Source organism: Vespula vulgaris, chromosome 1 (assembly GCF_905475345.1).
Source record: "Vespula vulgaris chromosome 1, iyVesVulg1.1, whole genome shotgun sequence".
Classification (NCBI taxonomy): domain Eukaryota; kingdom Metazoa; phylum Arthropoda; class Insecta; order Hymenoptera; family Vespidae; genus Vespula; species Vespula vulgaris.
Genome location: NC_066586.1, coordinates 5,305,960 through 5,331,461, shown reverse-complemented (window position 1 = coordinate 5,331,461; position 25,502 = coordinate 5,305,960). Strand labels below are relative to the sequence as shown.

The window sequence follows — 25,502 nt, the reverse complement described above, 5'->3', positions numbered from 1 at the left end:
GACTCGCCGCTTCAACCTCGGCCGGTTGCGGCCTCGCGGCAACTCTCCTGGCCAGTTTCAGGCTCGGCGCTGGACCGTGAAGCTCGCGATCTCTCGCACGAATCGACGCGGTGGCGATCCATCGTCGATCGGTACCGAGGATGTGAAGCTCGGTAACGATTCTTTGGCTAAGTACGGAAGAAACTACTCGGTTGGTTCCGTCGAGTCACGAGAGAGGTGCGTTTTTTTTTTTCTACGCTCTTCCTTTTCCTCAAACGCAATATTATCATTTATTTATTTATAATCGATTCATTGGTATCCATCGAAACGACCATATCGATGTAGACGTACGATCTATCAAATATATCAATCGTTCTAAGAGTTCGTTCAAATAATTCCGCCGTTCTTTTTTCTTCGCATTCTCAATTTTATAATATCTTTCAATCGTGTACATTCGTTTAATTTTATGAATAAATAGATATTCATAATGTGTCGGTTTTTGATCGAAGATTTTTTAACCAAATTGTTGTTGTTGTCGTTGTTATTAGTTAATTATCGATCAGTGATTCTCTTTTATTTCTCTAAAGTGTTTCGAATCTCTTTTTTTTCACAACAGAGAAACACATTCATTCTTTAGTCACTTTTACTCAAGCCACTTTCACTCTCGTAAGTATCTACCTATATTTCGTGCGCGTTGATTTTTCGATTCTCTTCTTCGAATATCAAGCGAAACGATCGCTTGTAACGCCTTCGCGATCTTTCCGTACGTCATCGAGATCACTATAAACGATAACTCCGTTGATCGAACTTAAAGCGATCATTCGATCTCTCGTTTAGCATAACGAAGGACACATAATTACGATGCGCTTGATGTCTTGTAAAAAGTTATTCAGTTACGTAATACATACGTTGATTCTTGCGTTTCAGCGATTTAGCATTCGTCATCCTCGAATGCTTCCTTAGCGATACTTCACGGTTGAAAAGAACTCCGAAATTGAGACACGAGGAAAAGAGGTGGATGATCGAAGAAATCGAAATTGGCTCGTCAACAAATCGTTCGATCGGAAAACTCGACAATAACGATTCCCTAGTGAGAGATTAATCGCCGATTGCGATAAATGCTCGACGGAATCGCTTAGACTCGAAATGTCCAGCGAATCGCGCTGGAAATCGCACAAGGATCGTAAGAAGGAATTCTCTTGTTGCTCCCTCGGGGCGCGATAATTAACGAGCTCGTGCGTTGGATTTCGAAAGAAGGAGAAGGAGATTGAGGGGGAAAAAAGAGAAAAAGGAAAAAAAAGAAGAAGAGAAGAACAAGAAAAAGAAAAAGAAAAAGAAGAAGTAGAAAGAGAAGAAGAAATAAGATTAAAGATTAAAGATGATCTATCAGTCGAGTCATCAAGCACCAACGATGTCGTCTACGAGAAAGACGTCGCCGAGGTTTCAGCATCGCAATCTCCAATCGTCCTCGAAGTGCGCGAACTCGAAGAGGAGAGGAGGGACTGCGGAGAGAGCCCACGGTGAGGAGAGGTGCAGAGGAAGATGCAGAGTTCAGTGGAGCGAGAAGCACGTGAAGGAGGGCTTGGTTCTCGTTCAGGAGACTCAACTCGCTAGGGTGGTCAAAACCGGACCGATCACCGAGCACTATGAGATCGATTCAAAACCTTTTGCGAGGTAAGGCGCATTGAAATAATAACGAATACGTCATCGCGAGATGAAAGAACAATAGAAACGATTCTATGAATGTCACGCTGCTAAACGATTAAAGAACGATTTTAACATTTAATTAGAATAAAATCTTGAAGAAAATTCTTGGGTTACGCCTGATACTTTGACAATGATTAATTGACTTCGACTGTGATATATAATTTGTCACGATGTTACGCGCGGTAGCAGACGCGAGATATGATACGTGACGCGCCACCATACGTCGTACATTAATCATATTTATTGCATCAGGCTTGAAGACTCGCGCGGATTGGCTAATAATAATAATAATAATAATATGTAATATTATTATTATTATTATTATCATTATTGTTATTATTATTAATATTGGTATAGATCAAATTGCCCGAACGGAGATGGTTATTGTGAGCGTGCTTATTAACATTAAAGAACACCGTCGGTTCCGCGATCTTCTGCCATATGATTTTATGTTAATCAATCGTCGCTCGTAATCGTCGTTGCCGTCTGTTATGACTTATGGAAACGAAGGGAGATTATTTACGATCGAAACGGAACTACTCCCACGCACCGAATTGAAAATACAAGGTGGTACGCTCGTCTCTTAATCGATTCTTCAATTGCATCGACTTTATTATATGGAATTGATCGAAAGAAAGAGATAGAGATAGCGAGGGAAGAAATTCATTCGATCGATTGCGAACGATCATTCTTTCTCGCGAATGATGGCGCTCGTTTCTAACACTACGAGAATCGATAACTGGCATTTGTACGCAATATCGACTGAATAAACGATGACTCGCGACTATTTATGCCGGCATTAATGCGATTCCAGTTTCTTTATTAGGAGAATTGAAAAAACGTCAGAAATACGCCGTCGAATCTTAGAATCCCGCGATAGAAACGAATATCTTAGTTAAACGAGAAACGTACTGCTCTTCTTTCGCAATCCATGTGATATTTCGACACGATGACAAGATTGTTAGAAAATCTATACGTAAAGTCTACGTGGACGTTTCTCGTTGGGAATATTAAAAATCTAAAAAGATATAGATTTATGTATTATTTATGACATTTATGTAGGTACAACTTAACAACATTCGTAATGGCATCGATTAACAAGAATGTATCTTCCGTCGGCGTGTAAGAAGTTCATTAAGATCCAATCTGTAATTTCGAACATGCGTTATGGAAATTCGATTCCTGTTTTTTTTTCTCCGCGAATCACCCGGTCTTTCACGGACCAAATCGAGTAGAAATATAGGGAGAGCAATATGCTTTAAACGATTATTATTATCATCGACTTATGGCATAAAAGATATTCTCATTTTCAAATAGAAGATACAAGTCCCGATGATTTTTCTTTTGACGTATATAATCACGTATATAGGTAATTACTTACATACTACTACACGTAATATCTTACAAACGTTTTAACCCTTTGGAGAACGTGACGAGACACCGAAATCGCATAACCGATCATCGATGAACCTCCTGTCGTTTCATATTCATGGATATGTTAATGATCCTTTTAATGGGTGGTGGCAGCATGCATTGATAACTCGTTACCTGAGTCTCCTATCGGTCGCAACTGTCTCGGCGTGCTTTAGCATCTCTAATGAAGTCGATTCACTTAGCGACTTATCTATCGTATGTACTTAATGTAAGTACGTAAGCGTCCTTTTCGCGTTAAACTCTATAGAAATAACGAAGATACGTTTCTCGGTGTAATTTCATTCTCTTCTCGGTGGTTATCAATGTTATAATAAACGTTATAACTCATTCATCGAATTAGGGAAATGATCGTTTCCTTTCTCATTAACCTTCTCGTATCTCATGCGTTATCTATTAGATATAATAAACGGCCGATTACGTTCACCGCAACTATTTCGCGCGACAAATTAGACATTTACGAGATAGGAAGAAAAAAAAGAAAATAAATAAATAAATAGAAGAACTTTATTGATTAGACCAATTGATTCGTGAGACTTATCGAAGTTCGACCGGTATGAAAATGATTTTACACCCGTACGAGTGTAGACCACCCGTCGATAAACGCCAATTACAGTAGTCGTAGCAATTTCTCGCGCTTCTCTTAATACGGCTTTCCGTGTATTAGAAAATCATTGCTGCGAAATCGATTCGGCCCGTACGCGTTGAGTACGTAAAGAGAAACGACGAGTCGTAAAAGGCGATCGAACGACATAGATTTTCCAAAGAACTCTGACAAAGAAAAATATTTCTCTCCGTCTCTTTTTACGATCGATAATGAATGTATACGAATAAAATCGACTTATCGATTGTCCACGGAACGTACCCGATTTCTTTATCCCGGATATGTTAGAAATCGTCGATTAGACCTAAATACCTAACTATATACACACACGTATTTGCAAATCAATTCTTTTTATCCGTTTTACGTTAATATCGCAACTCGCAATCTCTGATGATTATATACGATCGTATAAAAGTAAAATTTTATTTATAGACATCGAGAGAGAGAGAGAGAGAGAGAGAGAGAGAGAGAGAGAGAGAGAGGGGGGGAGGGAGAGGGAAAGGAAACAAGAAAACTAGAAATAATATCGCACATAAATTTTCATAAAATTATTTACCGCCATGAACGTTTCGACATCTCTACGTACGCGTACGACTTTTTTCCACTTTGGCGCTCCCAACTAGTGCTCTCGATGAGCGCCGATCGATGAAATCCAATTTTCTACGATCCCGCGCGTACACTCGGATCTTTAATAATAATCAGAGAGTACCTTAATGATCTCGTTGGAGAGAATAATGCGACGCGAGGCCGTATATAGGGCACACGCTTCGTGATTCCAGCCACGATATACTCGCGTCTTCATCGATATCGCGACTTGCCGTAATTGCTTTTAGAAGAGAGCCTTGAATTCACGGTAAAAGGGCGTCCAGAAATTACACTTCTTTCCTTTCTCCTTTTATTACATTTCCATCTTAATATTTTATTCTCTAGGGGTTGCGTACTTGTACTTCTCGAGGAAAATTGAAAGCGATTATAGTTAATCGCGAGTGACTTTTTTTATTTCATCGAGTTTATCTCGAACGAACGAGTAGATCGTAATGGAAATGATTTGCTCCTTGATTTCATGAGGTAACGAGATATAAATTTAGAATCGTATATATATATATCGTATCGAAGAATGGTTGATCATATGCGATCAAAGGACGCGTTTGAAATTTGAAATGTTTCAAACGACGTTCCTTCGGTATGCCGGATTTGCGTAATAAAATCTCTCGTGCATAAAGGCGAAACGAAAATGCGAGATACGCGTTAGGAAGGCAGCAGCCTTGTCAGGCGCCGCGGCGTCGACCTTGCTGCAATAAGAGACGCGTCTTCGTTCGTGAGCATCGAAGTCGCCGGTTTGTGTCGTGAATCGAATCTCGACTTCACTTATCTCTTCGATCTCGAATGAATCTTTTTTTTTTGTTCCTTTTTCTCATTTTTATTTTTTATTATTTTTCTCTTTTTTCTTTAGATCGACGAATGAAACTTTCTCGTTAACGTAATTTGTTTTTCTCTATTTTCTTCTCTTTTTTGTTCTTTTTTTCTTTTTTTCTTACAGCGGGCAGTGGGCAAGGGTATATCGCTGCAGATCTCGATCTACGGGTACGGTTTATGCAGCAAAGTATTCGTCCAGGAACAGATTCAACGCCGATTGCAGCGCCGAATTAAGACACGAGATCGCCCTGTTGTCTCTCTGCTCACAATCGCCGCGGGTAGTTCGGTTGCACGACGTATACGAGACACCGAAGGAGATCATTATGGTCATGGAATTGTGAGAGTCTTGTTCTTTTCTTTTCTTCTCTTTTTCCTTTGTTTCCATTTTTATTTCCTTTTTTAACGATTCGTAAGAACGAGTGGAGATAAAGATAGGAGGATTTGAAAGGCGAGGATAGGCGTGACGAAAGGCGTGACTTTTCAGTGCCCCAGGTGGCGACCTGCAGACTCTGATCGACGGTGATTTGGTGCCCCTCGAAGGTGACGTCGTCCACTTTGTGAGGCAGCTAGTAGAAGGACTTGCCTACCTCCACGAGAGAAATATCGCCCATTTGGACATCAAGGTAAGTTCGACCCATAAAAGGTCGAAGCGGTCTTGTCACGCTTCTCGTATATCCGGATCCCGGAACTGAGTTCGCCGTCATGGCACCAGAAAGTTCCGCCGTTTTCCTTCGAGCGCACTTCGTCGATCTCTCTCTCTCTCTCGCTTTTTCTCTCTCCAGAAAGAGAGAGAGAGAGAGAGAGAGAGAGAGAGAGATATCTACAGTGTTTCTATTCTCTCAAACTCGAGCTCAAACTGAAACTAGAGCTCTATTCGAACCTACAACAATAATGTCGATCCGTGACTAGTCGAAATTAATCCTTTCGATAAATTAAAAATACGATCGTCAAAGTACTCTATATTATATTGCAAAAAAAAATAAAAACTTTATTCGACCGATATACCACGAGCCGTAGATAATAAATTCTCCAATTACGTTAGAACGATTAGTCAGGAAACGCGTTAAATCTTGTTTCCTGACAATCGCTCGATATCGATAATTATCGTATCCTTCCATGTTCGATAAATCTAAAAACTCTTAAATTCCCATAAAAATAAATATACGAGTTTCCATTACGAGATATATTGCCGAGATAACGTTTATGCGAATCTCTCTTCCTCGTTAATTAGATTTTTAGTTTATTTATAAACGTTTGCACCGGTTTCGTAGATTCGTTCCTTTATGATTATTCTATGTCTTGACGATCAAATACGATATATCGTTTTTAATTGATCGATTAGTAATTAATAATTACTTGTAAACAAGCAATGATAATGATCTCAAATCGACAATTCGTTATTAGACACAATGCGCTACCGGCTATTATTCTAATGAATGAATAATAAATTCTACGAATCGTTATTTATCTATCGAATGATTTGCTAATCTCGCTTAGCAAAAGACAACTATATGTTCTTACTTAGTTCGAATAAGTAATTTATAGTCGGCGTACGATGCCTTTTGATTCGCTCATTAATCTTCCCTCGCGCTTTCCGAACGCGATCGGTATAGAATTAATAAAAACGCAAGGTTGCACCGTGAATCATTATCGTTTGTCACGTTATTAGTACCTACGATGTAATTGTCTCTTCCATAAAATAACTTGAGAATTTTCAACGTAATCGATATCGAACAAGATCTTTATAAACGTTTTAGATCTTTCTTTCTTTTCTAACACGTACATTTAGAGAAGAAAATCTCATATTCACTGATAACTCAATAAACTCCTAATAAAATGATGATGAAAAATAAAAGAGAATTTATGTCCAATTTATTCGTACAAAGGAAAGAAAGGCGTATTAATTGAAGAGATAAGTTGTTTTCAAATGGGAAAAGAGAAACTTTGAATCGAACGAAAAACTGTACGATCTTGTTATCCGCAGCGAACAAGCTCGGTCGTTTCAAGAAGAATCGTGTGTTCGTTATTCTCAAAGAAAAAGAAAGAAAAAAGAAAGAAAGAAAGAAAGAAAGAAAGAAAGAAAGAATGAATGAAAAAGAGAGAGAGAGAGGCTTAATTACGATCGAGTCGGTCTTTCCCGCGGAGAACGATCCGCGATAATCGAGCGGAAAACAAATTGGAATCGCCTTTTACGGTGAATCCGGACAAAGGAAAGGCGCACGTCTTTCGACGATTCGGCCATCCCGATTCGCCGTTTAAAATCGACCAACAAAAACCGCGAACCATTGGGATCGAGCTTGCGTGAAATTGTGAGACTCGCTCCACCATTCCGGCTCGTTTCCTGTGCCAATTTATAGCGTCTGGCTTCTTTATCTGTGAGAACGCGAGAAACACGAAGACTCTTCGGCGAAGATTTCTTTCGATCTTTTTATGTCTTACATATGTAAGTTACGTATGTATGCATGTAAGTATGTATGTACTTACACAAGACATTAGGAGAACGATCGGTTTCGAAAAAAGCAAAAAAAGAAAGAAAAAAGAAGAAAGAGAAATTCTACTCGGTTTTCTTCGCGTTCTTCGATCTTTTTTATTTTCATCAATTTCTTCTAAATTCTTATCGTGTAATTCGTATTATTATTATTATTATCATAAACGATTGTAAAATCACAGTTCTCATAGTCATCGAACATAAAAGATGGTAATGATCGATGATATTTTATACGCGAATAAAAAGTAATTTCCATGGAACAAGGCGAGATCCCCGATCGATTCTCTTTATTCCAACCAAGACGAAAGAGAGAAAGAACCATTTAAAATGCGCGTGTGCTAAGATAATTAAGAGAGAACAGAGAAGATACGATAATTAAGACCGAACGCTCGACGAAGTCGTTATAAACTCCGACTCGGCCGAATAAATATCAAGCTAATTTCTTTTATGTTGCGGCCAAGCCCCACCTGACACTTCGTTATGCAAACGATGTCGTACGTTTCGTATCATAGCTTTTTTTTCAGGCACCTCAGACTCTTCTACGGTCCTTCGATTACCAACAAACAAGGTTATTATCGAGAAAAGAAAGAAAAGGTGTCCTGTGCGCGTTCCTGTAACGTATCGGCCTTCCGAAGTTTTTGCAAACGCGAAGTAGTATTTAAAAAGTTCCTCTTTACGTAGCGAGATTCGTCGAGACTTCGCGACTCTCTCGTAAATATGTTAATGTATCGATGATACGAAGAGAAACTCGTGAAACGAAATCCAAATAACAAAAAGAACGGACGAGCCCTGTGTGCCGCTTCACGGTTCATTCATACGCGAAAGAATGACTTCATAAAGATAGAGATTTATGGCCTATTACCACGTCAAGGTCAGTGCAGTGAGAATCAAGGTCAACGATACTTGTATAGAAAGATTCTACGTCTTCACTTGCCTCCTTTTTTTCCTCGACTTGCGCGTTATGTTCCCGTTCGTTGTCTGTCTTATTATTCCTCCCCCTTGGATTCCACCGTGCATTCTCGGAGAGACGAACGCGTGGGCGTTCGATGAGAAGTTTCGTGAACCGACGAAAGAAATGAGACGTAGTACAGGAAATTTTGATGCATCGAGGTCGATCGATTTCTTGAGATGGTATTCTCTTCTTGTTATTTTCAGCAAAAAAGAAGAAGAGAGATTGAGAGGGAGAGAGAGAGAGAGAGATGTGTAAATAGTCGGCTAGATTTTTCAGATGCAAAAAGATTGATTTCACTCGTACATGCTTCTATTGCCGTCCATTCGCCTTAAAATTCTCCTTTCTCACAAATTGTTTACAAAAAGAATGTCGAGAACAGTTAGATATTTCATATTTTCCAGTCACGGTAGCCAATCGTCGAACGCTCGTTGAAAATATCCGCATGACTCACGCGCGTTCGTAGACCCTCGTTTATATAAATTTTCTCACTTGCTCTTTCTTTCTTTCTTCGTACATGTGGGTGCGAACGTGTGTACGTATATACGAGAGGATTCCAACATAGCGTGGAACAATTTACGACTTTTACCGGGAGAAAATGAAAAAAAAAAGAAGTAAATTCGCCGATTAATAATTCTCACGGACGGGACATTAAATTCCAACGATCGTAAACGCTTTGCTCGTAGTGGTTGCATTACGATCGGACAGAAGAAACTCAAGTTAATTCGCAATTCTTTGAATTACTAGCCAGGACTACCCTGTCAGCTTCCGACTGTCGCATAAAATTCTTTGCTTATCATCGAACGTCTTAAGCTATACGTCACGAGAAGAAAGATGTTCTTGCCTTCGAAAGAAAAATCGTAATTTTCGATATACAAGAGGATCGATTAACTCACGAATTCATGACTCGACAACGAGGAGAAACGCGTTATAGTATGTATGTACCTACATAAACGAGTATCGAACTCAGCGTACCACTATTACGATCCAAATACGGTGATGGAGTGTTTATGGAGCGCGGGAATAATACTCGTACACGATCGGGATCGTCCGAAGTCTGACTTCGTCTTCTTCTTCGTCGACTTCTTCTTCGTCGACTTCTTCGTCGACTTCTTCGTCGTCGTCGTCGTCGTCGTCGTCGTCGTCGTCGTCTTCGAGAGCTGGGCAAAGTCGAGTTATGTAGCTCGGCTACATCGGCAAAGGGATTTACAAGGGAACTTCAAGGCTGCCAAGAAAGAGCGGGAGATCAAACGCTTGCATGCGACCACTTTCCAAAATGGGCGCGAAACTTCTCTCACTCGGCGCGATCTCGTTCGCTCACCCCTCGTTTCGTTCTCGTGCTCTCGTATAAATCGTTACGCGCTCACATTGGCCTAAGTGCCTGGCGTAAATGTCCGCGTAAATGCCAACGATGGACGAGTCATCCACGGCATACTGTCCTACAAAGCTCTCTTTTTCTACGATCGATCGTAGACCGTGGAAAATCCTAAAGATCTCGTAACACCGAAGAGAAAAACCATGTATATACATATCACTAATATACAATATTACTCGCTGAAAGGGACACGAGAGAATTAACAGATTATTTTCTTTTTCAAGATTTCTTATCTTGTTCTTTATTGTCGGATAAGTACAAGAATATCACGTTACATATGCGTTCGAGCAAAGATATTTGTATAGACGAAATAAAAAAGAAGCAAATCGTTCCATAGTCTCGCGAAAGTTACGAAACCAAGCCTGTTCTCTTAAAAAGAAAAAATAAATAAAACATAAAAACGATAAAACGCGAGATGTTGAAAGTGCAATAAACCCTTTAGCTGTGGAACAAATCGAGATCTCCGCACTCTCTTAAAGATTGTAACGAGTAAAACGATTACACACGTTTGTCCTCGAAATTTGTACTGAAACTCGATTCGTTACAGCTCGTAAACAGAGTCGTTTTTAATAGAGGAAAGGAGAAGAAAGGATCGAGGAGCTCGACAGGTGAACGAGACCGAAAGTGGAAGGACAGAAAGCTTGTGTATCGCCCACGTTTCGTTCCCGAGCTTCGTTTCCTGCTGCGCTCTGACTCGGCGCAGCCCCTACGCGAGATCCATGCGAGATACGTATGCAGATGAGATATCTCGTTGCTGTTGAGCTCCTTGCGAACGACGATATCACGAGAGAACGCGCGCTGCTGTGTTCGAGTTCGCGTTTCTCGAATGGAAAAACGGTGCACGCGCTGGACCCCACGCTCTCTTTGAAACGACCACGCCCTGTGCCAACGTCGACTACTTCTCTTTCATTCTCTCTTTCTCTATCTCTCTCTTTATCTCACTCATTCTTTTACTCTCTCTCTTTCTCTCTCTTTACTTCCTCTCTTTCCTCTCGATATACCCGGTGAATCACACCTGGTTCATATCTCCTCGTCGCGTCGGCCGTCGGCCGTCGTTCGCGCTCGACCGCCATAACTGGAGCACGTCTTTTGATAAAACCAACGAGAAAAACAACCCGGGAGATCTTCTCTTTCAGATCACTTTTCGTTTAATGTCGTAGACTTGTAATAAAATCGAAAGTAATTTCAATTATCGTCTGTTAAAAATTTTACCGGAGACTATCTTAGTATTATCAGGATGTTACTTTTGCGAATGTTGTTTCTTTCTTTTTGCATTGTGTAAAAGTTTCTTTAGTGATATTTTTAAGGACGAATGGTAATCATTTGTTTTGAAAAATGATTATTTGTTTTTAAAAGTATTATTTCGTTCGTTTGTTTGTTTGTTGACGAAAAGAGTGATCGGTGAAAGTCAGAGAGGAAAATCTAATGGTTGGAATCAATATGCTTGTTTCTAATTAAAAATATGAGAAAAAGAAAGAAAAAAGGAAAAGTAAAGGAAAAATGAAACATCTTCGCATCGAACGTTTTTTCTCATAGAAAAGATCTAAGGAGTAAAAAATGAAGGACCAATCATGTTCTAAAATACGTTCGGTGAATCACGATCTTGTATCGGCAAAGGCACTAATGAACAACCTGTTTACTGTAACTAGAGCACCTCCTCTCTGTCTCTCGACATTTATTTGCTAGAAAAAGAGAGGGAGAATCATGGAAAATGAATTAAACGAGTCGGTTATATCGGTGATACATTAGCGCGTTTATTTCGCATCTATCAATGGCTCATTAAACCTCGGCATAAAATAGATAAAAGCTTCCACTATCTCTTCGTCGCTTCATCGACACGAAGGTATTTTCGTATTTCATCGAGCGATTAAAACGCATTTGCACTTACCATCTATTCAACCGGTGAAAGAGAAAGATCATACGTGTATATGTACATATAAATGAAAGATCAAGTCTTATAATTGAACAGGTGATTATAAAAGCGATCTAAATCATTTGAAATATTAAAGGACATGTTTTGACACTCGCTATTCTTAAAATTTTTTAAATTACACGAAAGAATTATTATTCGAGAATATTTCACGTATAACTACTTTCTGTTTAGCTGTCATTATAGAAAAATAATTTTGAAATAATTCAAATCCAAATCTCCAAATATCTCACTCAAAACACAAAATCTATGACTAATTTTTAGATTACTTTCGTAATCGCCGATTCAATTATCATCAAGGTTTCGTTAAGGAATAAAAAAGAAAAGATTTCACATTTTTTTGATCGAAAAAAGATCGATGGATTTTATTTTTCGAATCTGTGTTTTTCACCTTCGAGCCCATCTCATCGGTTTTTTTTATCAAAGTAAACACTCTTTCGTCTTCCGTTACGTGTCAGAGCCCACGCTTCTTTTCGACTCTTCACGAACCGGGAGTTTCACGAGATTTAACTGCGTGGGATCGAACGTGACATCCTTCTTGTACGTTCGACTACTTGTTTGAAATATTTACTCCGTTCGTAAACGATTGGAAGTGAATACTTTAATAAAAGATTTAAAGTTGGCGATGAGATCAGATTCGTCCTTTTCTTTTTCTTTTTTTTTTTCCTTTTTAATTTATTTGTTTCTTTTTTCCTTTCCCTCTTCTTTCCGTCGTAATTTATCGATCGAAAGACTCGGCAGATGACTCGAAAGAAAGAAAGAAAGAAAAAAAGAGAAAGAGAGAAAGAAAGAGAAACTTTGAATATTCAATCGCGCCCACACGTAATTTTCCCAAGGCTCGCGGAGATGTTCTCGTGTCGAAAACGTCGTGCCGAATACAGCAGGATCGTTCGTCTCCCTTGTCGCAAAGAGGGCTCGCATTAGGCTAAAAATAAATTCATTATATCGACGGGTTCGGCCCGCTTTCTACGGGACGACGATCGCTCGAGGTCGAACGATTAAGGAGTTTCTTGTGAAAATTAAAAAGCTTCGAGACGACTCTTGCGTTTCTTATAGGGACATAGGTAGATATATATATATATATATATATATATATATATATATAAATCTTACATATGTATAACTATGTATATAAATAAACAAGTTGGATGATCGAGTCGCGAGTAAATTGGAGCAAAGACCCTGAAACCCTTTCGTACTCATTGAGAGATACTACGTTGAGAGGGGATCAACGAAAGGTCAACGAAGTGATTTATGTTGTATGCTGGTATCGTCGTTAAAGTATAAAAAATTTTGACGAGCCAAGCGTTACAGGTAGTCTCTGAAACCATAATGGGATTCGTACGTAGGTACCTATGTAGAGATTGGAGGCTGCATAGAGACACGAGATGTAAACGATAACTCGAGTTCTTTATCTCTCTCTTTCTCTTTCTCTTCTTAAAATGCGTGCCATGTCGCGCGAATAAAGCATAAGTGTGCAAGCATGGTAGTTCGCACTAAAAAATACGTTCTAGTACGCGTCACGGCGAGAGGTGGTAGCGAACGTTTCGAACGTACTATGTTATATGTACATACGTTGTATGCTGTACGAGAAACACATCGAGTTGCCCGTGGGCAGTGCCAGGGGAAACTTAATATTCCATTCTATCGGGTAAGAGACTTGGATTTATCGTAACAGCATCTACCGTGTTTATGTAAATGTCACGAAGAGTTTTATCTCGTCTCTGGTGAATAAGTATATCTTTTTCCCCTTTTTTCTGATATTCTTTTTCCTTATATTTTTTTTCTTATAATTTTTTATTCCCCCTCTCCCCCCCCCCCCCCCCCCATTACGCGTTAATGAGAAATGCGTTAAGTCTCGTTTACTTACGACGAGCCTGTCAAACTTACGATTATTTTTCGATGAGCAAATAATCGAACGAAGATTTCGACGTAGCTAAGATAATTAATCATCGAATGACTTTGTAATATTCGACGAGTATCGAGGATCGATCGAAGAAAAGTCATTTCATCTTTATTATTACGCTATTACGAAATAAAATATGTGCAAATTCCATGGGAGGAGATAAAAAAGAAATAAAAAAAAAATGTAAGAGCGTACTAGGTAGCGAGAAATCTGGCGATTTATCAGTAAGAATTTCTATTCTTCAGCATTTGATAGTCGACGTTTGACATTGTTGGCGACGATGCAGGATCAGACATCCTGCTGGGCGCCACTCGTACATACGTGCATAGATAGTTATATACGTATATACATAAACGTACGAAGTACGTCGTACGTATCGTACAAAGTCGACGGTACAAACGAACGTCACTCAATTACGCGATTAACTCGCTAATTGTCAGCGTCGTTTAAATGCTGAGCCGTACTCGGTATCGAGGAAAACGACGTACGACCACCCGTCGGGCCTACAGAATTCTTTTGCCCTTTTCGATAGCTCCCTCCGTGATTTATATATCGGATACGTACGCGCCTCGAATATCAGGAAATTCGAGAGTTCTTCTACCGGCATACGATCGGTTTAAAGACGTCGAGATAATACGAAGTCTCTTTTCTAAAAGTTCCTTTGATTCTTGAATAACAAAAATGTCTATAACGTTTCTATACGAACAATTTTCTCAATGGCTTTTACATTTTTACGAGATTTTTATTAGACATATTAGTAGTTTCGCTTATATATTACAGCTTTACGTATAAACAGTCGTTTAGATTTTTATGAGATTTTTATTAGATATATTAGTAATTTCACTTAAATATTATAGCTTTAGATATAAATAGTCGTTTGATTTACAGTAATATTTATTGCGTAATAACACATTTTTTTATAGCCACAAAATCTCGTGATGATGGGCACTTTCCCGGAATGCGACGTGAAACTTTGCGACTTCGAGATATCGAGGGTCATTCTGGAAGGCACAGAAGTTCGTGAGATTCTTGGGACGCCTGACTATGTGGGTGAGCAACGTCTTTTTATGATCGATTTATCGCTGATCCGTGTTGTAAATGTTGTGTCATATAATGTTTCTTTTTTAAGTTTTACAAAATATTCGAAACGTTTCGTATTGCGCAAGAAAAATATTAACTTTTATAATATTTAGGTCGTATGTATAACGAAATTCCAATCGTAAAGAACACGAAGGCTTTTTCTTAATTTTTGACGATCATTTCCGGCATGCAACAATACTATTTTTCGTATAGATTCCAGACAGGGAAGTTTTACGAGCACAATTTATTTTTTGGCTACGTCTGCGTATCGTCGAGCTTTTTTCCGGGAATTTATCTGGGTCAACATTCGTTCGGTTCGTTTCATTCTGCAAAGAAAAGTCGACGTCGGTATTTTTCGTGCCAGCCAAGTGTTCTTGTCCAGGAAATTTCGAGTAACGTACGTCCTCGATTTCACTCTCCGTCACGGTGTAATGCAATCGTTATATAAGAACGTACAGCAGATATTAATAAAATGAATAATCGCTTGTTCGATTTTATACGAGGTAGAAAAAAAAGGAATGATATCTGTTATATATATAACATATATCTATGTCAAATGGACAAGACGAGTTAAATATATGTATTTAGATATATTTGAAAATAATCATTTTGATAAGTCCAGAATTAGAGAGTTGTTTTCCTTTCGAGGTGATCGATGCTACTCATGTTTGCCTTGATATCGCGTTTACTCGCGCAAGAGTCCGGCAGGTGCATCGGCATTTTGTGAAACACGCTTGGCGTTTGCTTTAATCGGCGCCGATCATTATCCGGATCGACTAATTGGCGATCTCGGGCGTACGAACGATCGAAAATATATAATCGATATTAATCGACGCGTTAACCTCGGTCGGCTTCGTGCTTACGACCTTTCGACAAACTCATTCTTGAAATTTTCCACGCGTATGAAGAAACTCGAAGAACGTGTCAAGGGTTTCTCTCTCTCTCTCTCTCTCTCTCTATCTATCTTTTCATCTCTATCTCTATCTCTATCCTTCTCCTCTCTCTCTCTTTCTCTCTCTCTCTCTCTCTCTCTCTCTCTCTGTCTCTTCTCTTTCTTTTTCTTAAAGCATCAACATGACTTACCGATGACCATATTTCCAAGCCGTTTTGCATCCGACAAGATAATCGACGTTAATTCCTCCGCGTTTGTGAGAAACGAGAACGAGATCTATCTCGATTTCCTTGATAAGATGTTCTACTCAACATCGACAGGATTCTAAAAAAGTCTTTATGGAACGAGAGCCACGAGAGACGATCGTACGTTTTATCGCAAATCTCGATCTCGATCACGCCCGGCTCGGCTGATTAAATCAACCTTTGTCGTATTTCAATTAGCATTTCAATTAACAAAACGCATACGCGTTAGATTGCAATGGACTTTGTGTTAAACGATCTTTTCGAGGTAAAATCTGTTTGCATTCTTTCTTGAAAAGATCATTATTATGATGAAAATTGATCACGAAGAAATTGCAATTGGAATATTTTGTATTCGCATATATATATATATATAATTACAGTCCGATGAATTTATGTACATGTATTTTATAAATTATAGAACAGTAAATGTAATATATGGAAAGAGAAAAGTATGCGACACGATAACATGAAAAATGAAATAGAAGGGCTTGATCGATGGATATTACTGTAACAAGATAATTTGATAGGAGGAGAAGTAGAGAGTAAAGTGATTCGATTAAAAGCACGTTAGTCGATCAATTAATCAGTTTTAAGGTCTTTCGAGGATTTATGGGAACGCTGATCGAAATCGCACGTTCTCGAAACTTCCCGAGTAAAGCGGGTAATCGTTACGAAGATTTTACAAAGTCTTACGAGAGAAAATGACGTTAAATTTTAATTACGTGTATAGCAGAATATATCGGTGATGGATAAATGTGATCGTAACGAAGGAGATACTGGATTTACCGTGGACGCGCACACGTAAGACATTTATCCTTACCCAAATACAGATTTCTACGTGGCACACTTTTCGCGAATAAATTAAGCAAGTACAAATGAGGCCGTTGGACTAGGTAATTTGTATCCGTAGACGTAACACGTGTATTAGCGTTCGTGGAACGCGATACGCAGATTTATTCGATTTCACAAAGCAAAGATCGATGTTTTTCGATTAGTAAACCTCTTCTCTCGACGTAGATCTAAGTAATCGACGTTCGATTAAAAGTTCTATCGGATCTTTGTTGCAGCGCCGGAAATATTACACTACGAGCCGATCACGTTGGCCGCCGATATGTGGTGGGTGAAAAACATCAATGTAAATATTTCACAATATAAGAAGGAAAGATTTTGAAATCGTGTTACATATAATATTCCAGGTCTCTCGGTGTTACAACCTACGTGCTGCTAACAGGTTTCTCCCCTTTCGGAGGCGACACCGACCAAGAAACGTTTCAAAATATATCCTTAGGAGAGGTAGATTTCCCAGAAGAATTGTTCGAGGAGGTTTCGGCGCAGGCAAAGGACTTCGTTGCTAAACTTTTAGTGCTAGACCCAAGGTTAGCCTCTCAAGCACGCATCATCGAACCTAATTCGAACCTCGGAAGACCTTTAACGACTTGTTCTTTTTTTTTCTTTCCTGTCCTCTTTTTTTTTCTCTTTCCTTTCTCATTAGCGCACGAATGACAGCGAAGCAGTGTCTGCGTCACGAATGGTTACGCGGTGCTCCGACGCAAGCGTCGCCGCATTTGAGACGATACTTGTCGAAATCTCGTGAGGTCCTTCTGGAACGTGTGGTGAGCCGAGAGAATCTAAGGAGAGTCGCCCTCTTGAGTCAGACGACGAGCCAAGCGAATCTTCTATCGACGGAGGTTCACGATCAAAATCTTCAAGATTGCGTGTTGAGTCACAGCGAGATTTGCCTGAGCGATTGTATGACGGCAAGTCGATCGAGCCTCGCCGGAAGCGAAGGTTTTCCAAGTCCGGCGAATTCCCAAGTGAGTCTGAACTCGTCGCGAACGAGTCTGAGTTGCGCCAGCCAGAGTTGCTTGCTGAACAAGGAACAAACGCAGGGTTTGCTCAGTCGAGCTCAAAGCCGATCTCAAGCTAATTTGAATCATGCCGCTAGCCGGGGCCTTTTGTCCAGAATACGTAGCCTACATCGTATACAATCTCAAACGTGTCTATCGAACGGTACTTCGAAGACTACCGCGTCTCCAGTTCAGCATATGATCGCCTCGATGCATCCCGTTAGCAGATCGAGAGAAAAATTATATGGTTTGCGATCGCTTTCGAAATCTCAGGGTGTTCTCGACATATATAGAAGTTTGGAGTGTCTCAGACATAAGAGGAAGCCCTACGAAAGAGCCAAGACCGAGGACGTTGTTCCTATCATCAAGCGAATCGATGTAGAAATGTCGAGAATCAATGATAATCAAGAAACAACCCGTGAGACTCCTTCGATAAACTTGGAACGGCAAACGAACGGATCCCTTTTGGAGAAGCCGGTTGTAACCGAGATCGTAGATAACTCGAAAGAGGAAAAGCCTCTGGAAAAACATGCGATCTTATCGGATTCTATAGGCGCGGAAAAGACATATGATCGTACGGAGATGTCGAAAGAGTCGGACTCGAGGTCGGAAGAAAATCTAGATTCCTTGAAATCTATCGAATCGGACACTCTAACGGAAGAATCCGATGAGATGCCTTTGGATCGCGAGAGAGAGTCAAACAGTATGTCCTTGGGAAAACGTCCGTGTCAAAGGCAACACTCGGACGTTTCTAGCCATTCCAACAATTCTGGGATCTCGGATGACAAAGAAGATCGTTCGACCGAGTCAGAAACCGAGGAACCCAAATATACGGTTGCTCAATTAGTCTCTGCTTTCAACAAGCATCAAGAGGTCGCCTCGAAAAGTAGCTTAGAAGCGATTATGAGCGAGAAACGAGTCAACGAGGTAACGTTTCCGACCGGCACCAAAGCTCTGCGTCTTTTCATACCTGATATTGATATTACAGAAAGTACAATAGTCAGACGAAAGACGAGTTACAAGCCTAGGAAGAATTGGGAGGAATTGAGAAAGAGAAATGAGAAGAACGAAGGTGTCCTTAAGAATTTTGAAAACGAATTCGATAACGACGACGACGATAGCCAGCAAGAAATTACAAGCGAGGTAAAACCTGAGCAAATTTCGAACGATAAGACTGATAAAAGTGTTGATATCGTTAATGAAACGTGCGATAAGAAACAGGATAATTTAGTTTTCGAAGATTGGCCCACGGATGTTGACTTTACGGGAAGCATCGGTATGGAAAATAGTATCGATACTACAATCGACGAGAAGTACAAACAATGCGTCAAAGTTGCTAATAAATCGAAAAGCGAAAAGCAAGAGAAGATCTCTGCGTTTGTTAAAACAACGAGTTCAATGCGTCAAAAGGAAAGAATGCCTAATTACATTTATCCGGAATTAACTGGTCACGCGAAAGAGGAAATGCTAGAGTCATCTTGCAACGATAAAATATCTTCGAATACAAACGTAAAAATAGATCAGAAAAAATTGACAAAATCGATGCAATCGAGTAACGTCAATGTTCCTAACGTTAACTTGAAGGACATACTTCAAAGGGTCGACAATTTTCAAAGTACACCGAAAGAGAACATGGAAAATCTTAGAAAAAGAACGTCGATAGCGAAGATCATAGTCAATGATAATTTGACGTCTCATGAGAACTTAGATTCTACGGTCAGCGATGGCAAAGATAACAGAACGAGTTTTCGTACCGCGAAAAACGAATTACAATCTAACATGTCTCAGATCGAGGATAGGGTGAAATTGATAGTCCCACCTTCCTTTGTCAGGTCATCTTCGTTATCGAGTGACAGTAGTTGTCCGACACCATCCAGTGTCCAATCGGATACGAATGTATCTTGGGAAGACGTTATAACGACACCAGAATCAAACGTTTCTTTGGAGAAGACAGACAATTGTAGAAATCAAAGGAAAAAGGAATTAGATTCGAACGAAACAAAGGGCAAACAGAACGCGGAAGACAAGAGACTATGGGGCAAGGTATGTACCGGATCTTACACTAGGGCTATGGAAAGATTTACAGGAAAAAACGATTGCAATAAAAAATCGATGAATTTGTTATCGACGAACATTGAAAAGATCAGGAGGAAAAGCACTACAGCCATGCCTCAATGCGTTAATCCTTAAAACCATAATAAAATCGTTTGTACGAAAGACTGAAAATTAGAATTTGATAATACACACATATATATATATCTATCTGTTATCGCGTCATTCTCAAGATGGTAGTGAAAAAAGCTGGAAATATCAAATTTTCGCTTACAGGATTTAAGATAATCGTCTTGTAATCCACAACGATGAACGAAGGGGAGACAAGAACACTGCCAGTCAACAGAGGAAAGATCAGAAGGTGATTACAACGCGCGATATGATTTTTATTCGAAGCGTATCGAAGCGCGAACGAAATCGTTTCAAATTGTTATCGATAATTATAGATTTATAGATTTCTCGTCAACGACGTCCTACTCGATTATTTCGCGGCATTACAAAGGCAATTGATCGTGATTTATCATCTCGAGCTTATCCTTGGTATAATCTCCATATCGAGCAAGCACGAAGAGCTATTTTTTTTTTGTTTCCTTAGTAAAGCACATAGGATCGGCTTCGTTCGCGACGCTTTGTCGGAACTTGGAGGACGTTCCGCGAGAAGAGATTGGCAGGTATATTTTTGCGAGATTCCGTTTATGGGAAAAATTACGATCGTATCAAAATCGTATAATCAGGAAAATCTATTAAAATTTCTATAACGTCGAATTACGCAGTATTTCCTCGATTACATACGAAAGATCCTGTTCCTTTTCCACAAGGTAGCAGAAAATTCATTGCTCCAGATTGAAACGGAATATATTCTAGATACGTATGTATATAGTTAGTTGTCTCAGTAAAGAATGGATTATTGAGAAAACTGTGACTAGGTGATCATGGTCATAAGTCCTTATTGGAATAATTACGAGATGATTCATTCTAAGCAAATGGAGGGTCGAACGTGCACGTGTTTGGGAAAACGTAAGTGCAAGACCTATGGATGTTTTTACATAAGAAAGTAACTATGCGATTGTTACGAAAATTTCAGACTAGAAGAATTTCGAATACGCTTGATATAAGGTACATTGAAAATTCATTGTAACCATAATTTTTTAAAAAACGATACGCATTCACGCGCAAGAATATGCTTTTCCATAATATTTGTTTTATTAATGCCTTGCTATATCTCAGCTAGAATTTTGATTTTTATCTTTTATAATCCGAAACATAAACTTCAATACCGCAAGATTCATTAAATACATTTTAGCAATTATTAAGTATTTATATCGCATGAATAGTGCTATAAATGATTATCTAAACTTCGTATGCAAAATAAATATGCTTTTTACCGAACATGTACGCATGTAAATCGAAAATATTGAAATATCAAATAAATCGCATATGTTATAAAATAAATTATTCCGAGTTCATTCATTTTCATCAATAGCTCTATTTTTCTCAACACGAATGAAAAGAAAATGAATGAAGTGAAGTGTGTAAAGTAAGTTTGAAAAGTATTTTTTTTAATACAATAAAAGATAGAATTACATAATATTTAAAGATTTCAAATGTCCATTTATTCGGTGCTAATATAATTATCTTAGAAATGTTTGCTGATAGTAACAAATATAGGACTAATCTTATCATCGACCGACACTTATTTATATACAATAGATTTACAACAACGCAAGATACAAAATGAAATATCGAATAATGAATAAAATATGCGTTAATATATCGTAAGGTATTCGCGATAAAATTAAATTTTATTGTAATATAAAACAATTTCTCATATTATGACAGTCGATCACAAAATAATGGCTGCATAATTATATTTTTATCATTCCCAACGACTTTTCCGTACTCTTTTCCGTTCCGTTTTGTTGTCTGATTCAGAAGAATTCGAGGTTTGGTTGTCTTTAGGTCGATCTACACTAGGTTTTGGGGGCACTGGAGGTGGTGGCGGCATTATAACCGAAGGTGGTGTGATAGTTTGTTCCCACGTATGATCCGACGACGCTCGGAACTAAAATAAATAAATAAAAATTCAAGAAAACAATCATTTATATCGGTTGTACTAAATATCAATAGAAAGTATAACGAGAGTATATTATTTTACTTGTGAATTATATTGGCTTCGGAAAGCAGCTTTCATAGCAGAAAGACGATCACTGCCTGGACCATGTCTTTCTAATTTTTTAACAACTTCACTTATATCTTTGGATCCTTGCGAAGTGCCGCTGGTCTAAAGTTAAAAGTCATCCGATAAAGAACTCCATGAACGAGTAAGTCTCGATTTTATTCATATATTATTTAAAACAATCGACAAATACCGTATTCGTTGAAGTATCAGGTCTTTCTCTGAAACCAAGTCCAGCACCACCAACATTCAAACTTTTACCTTTTCCACCTTTAAATCTAGACTTTCTGAACCAAGCACTTTGCATGGCCAAATCCATTAAACTTTTAGGAACTTCCTGATTTGCACCTTCAAGATTCCTTACTAAATGACCAGCAAATTCTTTATCTTTTTCCGTCACAAGAGTATATGCAGTACCCTTTTCTCCTGCTCGACCTGTTCTACCTATTCTATGAGTATGCGTATCAATATCACGTGCTACGTCATAATTCACGACTGTCTTTATATGTGGAATGTCCAAACCACGAGCTAAGGTAAAATAATTTTATTATAATCATTTTTATTAAGAAAAAGTACTTTTAAAGAAAAAAAGAAATTAAATTACCAGCTACATCAGTAGCTACTAAGGTGCTGACATCCTTTTTTTTAAACGCTGTAATAACTTTATTTCTTTCAATTTGGTCCATATCACCATGCAAAAGTAAAACATCAACTTCTTTTAACTTAAGATTATTAGCAAGCTCCTCTGCATTCAACTGATAAAGAAAAAAAAATTAGATATACGCGTACTCGTTATTATATTTAATGATTGAATAATACATTTAATACTCTTACCTTTTTGGTCACAAAGATTAATAAACTTCCAGCACTTAAAAACTCTACAAGATTATGTAATAACCAAGACCATTTACCAGAAGGATTATTATGAAACATTATGACATGTTGAGTTACATCTGTATTGGCTTCTCCAACATCTCCCTGAACTATCCTTACTGGATCTGTTAAAACGTCTCTAGCAAGTTTTTCAACTTTCTTCTTAAATGTGGCGCTAAAAAGTAGCGTTTGTCTGTCTGGTCTAACGTGATTACATATCGATCGCACTTGAGGCTCTGTAAAAAAAAATTAACAAACGAAAATTTGATTTTAATTTTAATTTAAATAAATTTACTTACCAAATCCCATATCAAACATTCGATCCGCTTCATCCAATACCAAAAATGTGACCCTTGTTAAATTTGTTGCTTTCATTTTAACCAAGTCAATCATTCTACCAGGAGTTGCAACAACTATTTCAGCACCAGCTTCTAAAGCTTTACTTTGTTCCCATTTACTACCACCCCCGTAACAACAACAGACTTGTATGTTATACACTTTACCAAACTTCTTTGCTTCTTGATAAATCTAAATAGGATATGATTTATATTTATTTCAATTATGTAAATATGTTGTTAATATATCTTCCTTAATGTAAAAACTTAAATCACCTGTTGAGATAATTCTCTAGTTGGTGCCAAAATAAGACCAATAGGACCATCTCCAGTTTTTAATTCTCTCTGGTCCATGATATGAACTAACATTGGCCATATAAAAGCTGCTGTCTTTCCACTACCAGTTTTTGCAATACCTATAATATCTCGTCCACTTAAGGCAGCAGGGACAGCTTGAGCTTGAATTGGTGTGGGTTGTGTATACTCATTCTTTCGAATGGCTTTTATCAGAGCATCGTCAAATCCAAAATGTCCGAAACTAGTGACAGGATTCGGTGGCGAAGGTCCTGATACTTTTATACCCAAAGTCTTTCTTAAATCATCAATTTGTTGCTTACTTAAATTTGCAATTTCTTCGTGTACATTATAAAAATTTTTTTCAAAAGACTCATATTCTATTTCACTATGGTCAACTGCTGGTAATGGATCAATCTCTTTTTTTTTGGGAGGTGCTATAGGATTTCCATCTTCATCATATTCGATCTCCTGATCAGACTCTTCTTGTTGTAATCCAGCAGTAGGATTTTCTTCCATGTACCTTATAAAATTAGTAATCACTATTTGATATTCTTCTTTGATATTTTTTTGAAAAAATTCAATAACTTGCTCTTTACCTATAATAACTCTCTTCATCGTCCTCTCCATCTATATCTGCTCTAAATCCTTTAGACTTGTCTTCTTTACGATCTTCTTCTGCTAGCTGAGCTTCATAATTATTTTTCTTAACTTCTGCATCAATACCTGCCATAAAAGCATCTAAAGGATCTTCTTCGCTATCGCTATCTTCTTTTGGTGTTGTCTTTTTCATTAAATCATATGTTGGCGATCCAGGTGCAGGTATATACTCCAAGGAGGATGTAGGAGGATCATCATCGTCTTCAAAATATCTATTGTATGAATATAATAGTTAGATTTATATTTATAACAAATTAATAATTATCGATTATATAACATTTTACTTACTCTTCTTCAGTTTTGCTACGTTTCTTTGGCATACCCCAACAAGCAGATAAAGCATTTTCAGTAATAGAGTTCATAGTGTGATATCCTTGTTTACTCAGTACTGAATTTGGTGGAGGAGGAGGTATATTGGAACCACTTCGTTTGGTTCCTGTCATTTGAAAACCAGGGAATCCAAAACCTTTGGGTTTATTACCACCACCACGGTGATAACTCATAATTATTTCTATTAAAATTAAATGAAAATAAAAAGAAAGCACCAACTATTAATTGTAAGGTTAACCTCTTAATAAAAGCACGAATATGTAACTTTTTATTTAGTAAATGTAAAGCAAAAGTATAATTTCATTCATAGACATTATAAATATATTATTATTAATTTCAATATTTAAAAATATTAAAATATAATAAATCTATAATTTTTCTTTCATGTAAACACAGCTCTAATAAGGTTAGAATAATCTTAGAATTAGCTATGACACAAACATCGTAAAACACATTCTATATAATTTCTTTATTCACTATCTAACAATGAGAAATTATATTTTTAGAGTGATACATATATATATGCGTGTATAACAACCACCTTAGACAGCAATATCACGTATGGATTTATTTGCATTAAGAACAACTCAACTTCGTTATCGAACGTGTAGAATGTATGTAGGATGCATCTGTCACGAAAACTCGAAGACAGTGCTGCCACCATAAGGTAATAAAAAGGTAGCATGTCACATCGATTTTAAACATAAAATTTAAGGCTGTTTATCACTTCTCATTCTATAATGATTTACATCAATAATGAATAATGACATAATTTTTGAACAATTCTGATGAACGAAAGGTCTCATTTTAAAAATGAAGGTTTAAAAACGAGAACTTTTGAAAACACATTATTTTCTTTAAATAATGCGTTTTAAAAAAAGTGTTTTTTCGACGATAGTTTAAGCATAAAAATAAAGCTTTTTCAAAACTTGG

The 25,502-nt window shown here is 38.0% G+C and overlaps 2 protein-coding genes across 4 annotated transcripts; one reads left to right on the top strand and one right to left on the bottom strand.

Moving 5' to 3' along the window:
• LOC127064373 (striated muscle preferentially expressed protein kinase-like) lies at positions 1–21,360 on the top strand. Of its 2 annotated transcripts, XM_050995343.1 has the most exons (9): positions 1–216; positions 907–1,653; positions 5,262–5,474; positions 5,622–5,760; positions 14,709–14,835; positions 17,070–17,118; positions 17,199–17,378; positions 17,495–19,892; positions 20,178–21,360. In XM_050995343.1, the coding sequence occupies exons 2-9, from the start codon at positions 1,358–1,360 to the stop codon at positions 20,187–20,189; spliced, it is 3,414 nt and encodes a 1,137-aa protein (XP_050851300.1). In that variant the 5' UTR covers positions 1–216; positions 907–1,357; the 3' UTR covers positions 20,190–21,360. The 2 variants fall into 2 exon arrangements, with proteins under 2 accessions (XP_050851300.1, XP_050851292.1); XM_050995335.1 differs by lacking the exon at positions 20,178–21,360 and having other exon boundaries at positions 17,495–20,066.
• A 131-nt stretch (positions 21,361–21,491) lies between these two features.
• LOC127064399 (ATP-dependent RNA helicase DDX42) lies at positions 21,492–25,222 on the bottom strand. 2 transcript variants are annotated; one of them, XM_050995424.1, is made up of 10 exons: positions 25,111–25,222; positions 24,528–24,750; positions 24,179–24,451; positions 23,562–24,102; positions 23,250–23,478; positions 22,912–23,186; positions 22,682–22,832; positions 22,271–22,605; positions 22,057–22,182; positions 21,492–21,963 (listed from the first exon to the last, which is right to left on the bottom strand). In XM_050995424.1, the coding sequence occupies exons 2-10, from the start codon at positions 24,740–24,742 to the stop codon at positions 21,778–21,780; spliced, it is 2,331 nt and encodes a 776-aa protein (XP_050851381.1). In that variant the 5' UTR covers positions 24,743–24,750; positions 25,111–25,222; the 3' UTR covers positions 21,492–21,777. The 2 variants fall into 2 exon arrangements, with proteins under 2 accessions (XP_050851381.1, XP_050851370.1); XM_050995413.1 differs by having other exon boundaries at positions 24,528–25,164.
• Between the last annotated feature and the right edge of the window lie 280 nt (positions 25,223–25,502).

What these genes read in the sequence shown, in the direction of transcription:
- LOC127064399 (XM_050995424.1), bottom strand. Translation starts at nt 24,742, where the DNA reads ATGAGTTATCACCGTGGTGGTGGTAATAAACCCAAAGGTTTTGGATTC. An exon ending in CTAGAGAATTATCTCAACAG is followed by an intron (nt 23,479 to 23,561) that starts GTGATTTAAGTT and finishes TATCCTATTTAG; the next exon opens with ATTTATCAAGAAGCAAAGAA. An exon ending in GAAGCCAATATAATTCACAA is followed by an intron (nt 21,964 to 22,056) that starts GTAAAATAATAT and finishes TATTTATTTTAG; the next exon opens with TTCCGAGCGTCGTCGGATCA.
- LOC127064373 (XM_050995335.1), top strand. Translation starts at nt 1,358, where the DNA reads ATGATCTATCAGTCGAGTCATCAAGCACCAACGATGTCGTCTACGAGA. An exon ending in GATTCAAAACCTTTTGCGAG is followed by an intron (nt 1,654 to 5,261) that starts GTAAGGCGCATT and finishes TTTTTCTTACAG; the next exon opens with CGGGCAGTGGGCAAGGGTAT. An exon ending in ACGTTGGCCGCCGATATGTG is followed by an intron (nt 17,119 to 17,198) that starts GTGGGTGAAAAA and finishes ATAATATTCCAG; the next exon opens with GTCTCTCGGTGTTACAACCT.